Raw genomic sequence first — 4,239 nt, 5'->3', positions numbered from 1 at the left:
CTACAGAAGAATCAAGTTTTAAAAAGGAAAAATAACGAAACTCTTTGGTCATTTTTGAGCGAGATGCTAACGGTCTAATCAGATTCAATGATCTATGCTAAGTTATGCTAAAAGTGTTACCGCCAGACCCGGAGATCGGCTGAATGGATTCGGAAACGCTCAAACTCAACTGTTTAACTCTAGGGGAGCGGGGAAATGAGCCTATTTTACACAATAGTGGCGTGTTCCTTTAAATGCATACCTCGGGTCTTTAGTGACCCAGGACGTCATTCACTACCCTCCTCCTCACTATTTTTCTAAAGTTAGACATCAACCTTATGAGTATTCCTCAATAAATTCATTATAAACAATATAACAAGAAGAAAAAAAACACGTTTTCCCATTTATTTTTGTTTTTTGTGTAACACTCTAAGTATATGTTTTTCTGCACAACAGTAATAAGGGCAATTCCCCTTTATTCCACAAGGTGGCAACACACCTTGATACACAATAATGAAGTGACGTTTCACTGGTAGTGACCGCAGACAGAAAACAAAAGAATAGGAAGAATCATCAGCAAAACTTGCAATTGCTCAGTGATTTATTGCCGAACGCAGTCAAATATTAGTGTCTCTGTCACTTGATGCTGGATCTGGTGAAGAAGCTGCCAGCGATCAAAATACTGATTCTGAAGACGTTGAAAATGATCGTTTTGAGGATATGCGTGAGATCGCGAATATGATCCAGATGCTGAAAGTGCTGGGAAATGAGCTCTGATTAGGACAGTGGTGATGGTGTAAAACATCTGCTCAAACTGAACCCTTACAAGCTCCAAAAGATAACAAAATATGCTTTATTTTATTCTTCTGTAATTGTTACTCTAATATCAGGAGAGTTTTATATTAATGTAACGGGTAGAGACCCATCCGTGTGAGATATAGATCCGGGTCTAAAGACCCCAAAAGACGCTAAAGACCCCAAAATGTAAGAATGATTGGTGAAACAAAGGTTAATCGACCTGATGTCCACAGTCTTTTATGGCATAACGGTGGCGTAGTCACATGTTTCCCTCCCATCAGATGTCCTGTCTGAATGGTGTGTAGCTGAAAATTTGACGGTGGAGTAGTTGAGATTGTCAGAGGGGCTGCTGGGTAATTGTGCAAAAGCATAGATAGAGGCGTCGTGCTCATCAAATACAGGAAACACCAAACTGTAGTCAGGATGATCAAGTGTGTTACAGATCTCTTCGTAGTCAGAGACAACATGAGTGGCCTGACAGAAGAGAACAGAAGACAGAGTGGAGAAGATGATTAGACTCCACAAATTATAGACCAAACTCAAACAGGTACATGACGACACTCACATCTCCACTTGGTTCTATCGCTACGTTGGGGAGACGCTCATCTCTGGGCTGTCTTCCTGTTTTGTGAGACCAGAGTTATTGTGAGTGTGAAGTTCAGTTTGACTTGGAAAGTAATAAAAGACGGCTACCTTCTTTCTTTCGTCTCCATCTGAACCACATGAACAGTGAGAATCCAAACCCGGTCAGGATCCCTACGACCACCAGCAAGACGAACATGGTAAAACCTTGAAAAACAAACAACAAAACCATGTGGATATGACTCTAAATGTCCTATTTCTGAAAATTGAGAGGCATTGAAAGCGTTAAGCAACTGAACTCATCATCCCTGGTTCTGCTTTTGGTTCTGCTTCTGTTTTTGATGACACTGAATTATTAGACGATGGGGAAAACACTGAAGGGGATGTTGCTGATGATGATAGAGGGAAGGCAGATGTGACGGGTCTGTTAGATGCAGTTTCTGAGGTCGCTGGTTTGCTGGTGTGATCTGACGCTGTTGTGGTTGGTTCAGGTGATGTCCTCTTTGGTGTGACTGAAGCACAAATGATCATTGGGTTAATGCATGGCAGTCTGCAGTTTATTGCAGTGTTTACAGATTAACGTTTAAGCAAAGCTTTTAATACATCGAGCATGCGTTTCAGAATAAATATGCAATGCCATTTTTAACACAAGGTCATGTGATCTCTTTGTACTTCCCCCTGACACAGCTGTTAGAAACGCTTCATCAATGTCAAGGGTGTGGTGGCGTATGTGTGGCCAGTGATGTGTGATTTCACTAGTTAGTATACAAAGTAGCAATCATTTCTTTGTTTTTGGTTCTCAAAAATAATATCAAATGGTTGATCTTACCTTCATAAATGTTCAGATCTGTCACTGAAATCCACTTCTTGTTATTTTGTCCTCTCTCTACAGCTCCACACCAGTATCTCCCAGAATCCTCTAGTGTCAGATCAGTGATGGTCACAGTAAAGACTCCAGCAGATTTATCATCCCTCAGAGAGAATCGACCGTTAATGTTTGACTCTGATGAAACTTTGATACCCGATGTCTCACAGAGCGACGGGTCGCTTCCTTTGCAGATGAATTTGACATCATCCTTCAAATCCCCTTCATAACGGCAGATGATGTCCAGCTGCTGTCCAGTCTCAGCAGACACGACAGACTCTAAATCAGAGCATAAACGAGAGATTTAGTGTCTCAGAGTCTTTATTGCACAGCAGTACTGACGTCCATCCTTGAGGGAGAGTGTGTGTTTTATCAGATCCTCGTGTCAATAATGTCAGCGATTGCTGCTTTACATTCATTCACAGTTTATCACTGACAATGGAAATAACATCTTTCACTACAGAAAGAAAACACCTAAATTTTGAGGTGCAAGTTATGAAAGAAAAAAATTTATAAAAATACTTAACTACACAACTCAAATATTAAAAAAAGCTGATGAAAGTCTAAGCATTTGAGTTGCTCAGTTATATTTTCTGTTATTCTAATGAACTATTTCTTGTCAAATGGAAGTGTGTGTCATGTGATGCGTCAGGAAGTGATGTGGGTCAGTGTGTGTGTTGGTGTGGTGTGAACACACACTAATCATCTGCAGAGGATACTGTGGTTTCTGTTATCTCGCCTCTAAATCTTTACAACACACAATACTGTACTCTCACAGACACAGAGAAACTTCCGTAATGATACTTCTCCAGAATAGTAGTCATATTAATTATGCTTATGTTTTTTACAGAATATCTATGTGCACCGTCCACTTCACTCATATACAGTATAATCTGACTCACCAGGTTTAACTTCTAGAAGAATCTCTGTATAGTCATCAAAATGTCCCAGTCCTGTCTTCACAGCACACCAGTATTTGCCTTCATCCTCTGTTCTCAGATCAGTGATGGTGACGGTGAAGATGTGTGTCCATCTGTCATCGGTCAGAGAGAATCTCTCGTCTTTAGCTGCAGATCTAGAATCAACAGGAATGTCTTTCTCTATCAGTAGCCTACATTCTCCTCTGCAGAGATATTTAATATTTGTTTCATATCCAGACTCATAAGGACACCGTATTTCAACTTTTCCTCCTTCATGTGCAGTGAAAGTCTTCTTCATCTCACATGGCACCACTGAAAACATAAAGAGAGAGAAATGCAGCTCAGAGCAAACATGGACCTGATTGAGAACATGTGCTCAGAATAAACACAGAATAAACTCTTACCTGACATGAGCAGCAGGTTCAGTATGAGGAGTTTATGATCACAGATCTGCATCATTCTGCTTTATCTGTGTGTCGCTGGTCTCAATGAAGAGTTGCTCTCTCTCTCTCTCTCTCTCTCTCTCTCTCTCTGAGTGCGTGCGCGCGTGCGTGTTGGGAGTGAGTGCGTTGAGTGTGTTGAGTGCTGCTGAGAGCGTGCTGAATGTGAGTTCTCTATTTCTCTTTTTTTCCAAACTTGTGTTTCTCTGTTAATACTTTGAGGAGTTCTTTGAGGAACAGTGTTTATTGGGGTTCGTTTGTGTTGGTTTGGTGGAGGCGGCGGCTGCCGGGCTGGTCAGCATGGCTGCAGCTGCAGGTGAACACAGTGGTTTGCACAAACTCACGCGCCGACACGCTATTAAAATTTCTCCGCCTAATGGGTGTTCGGTTGAGGATTGTAGTCTAGCGGTGGGTGAGATGGTCGGATATGACAGTATTAAATCGGCTTCTAGGATGAACAGTGCCGTAGTGATTTTTTTAGACAGTGTGGACAAAGTAAATCAGTTACTCGAAAGTGGAGTTGTGATTCAAGACACATACACACCAGTTTTGTCTCTAGTAAACCCTGCTAAAAAAGTCATCATTTCCAATGTACCCCCGTTCATGAAAAATGAGCTGTTGGAAAAAGAACTAGGGAGACACGGAAAATTAGTGA

General features: G+C 41.3%; 1 protein-coding gene across 1 annotated transcript; it reads right to left on the bottom strand.

The window, feature by feature from the left end:
- Window positions 1–370: 370 nt before the first annotated feature.
- On the bottom strand, window positions 371–3,676 carry LOC307124279 (uncharacterized protein). Its single transcript, XM_079813335.1, has 7 exons — window positions 3,549–3,676; window positions 3,127–3,456; window positions 2,189–2,503; window positions 1,659–1,871; window positions 1,471–1,566; window positions 1,343–1,398; window positions 371–1,251 (listed from the first exon to the last, which is right to left on the bottom strand). The coding sequence occupies exons 1-7, from the start codon at window positions 3,601–3,603 to the stop codon at window positions 1,015–1,017; spliced, it is 1,302 nt and encodes a 433-aa protein (XP_079669461.1). The 5' UTR covers window positions 3,604–3,676; the 3' UTR covers window positions 371–1,014.
- Window positions 3,677–4,239: the final 563 nt, after the last annotated feature.

The sequence above is a fragment of the Gobio gobio genome (genome assembly GCF_949357685.1).
Source record: "Gobio gobio genome assembly, chromosome: 3".
Classification (NCBI taxonomy): Eukaryota; Metazoa; Chordata; class Actinopteri; order Cypriniformes; family Gobionidae; genus Gobio; species Gobio gobio.
The sequence above is the reverse complement of the archived record's forward strand: the minus strand, read 5'-3'. Positions and strand labels throughout refer to the sequence as shown.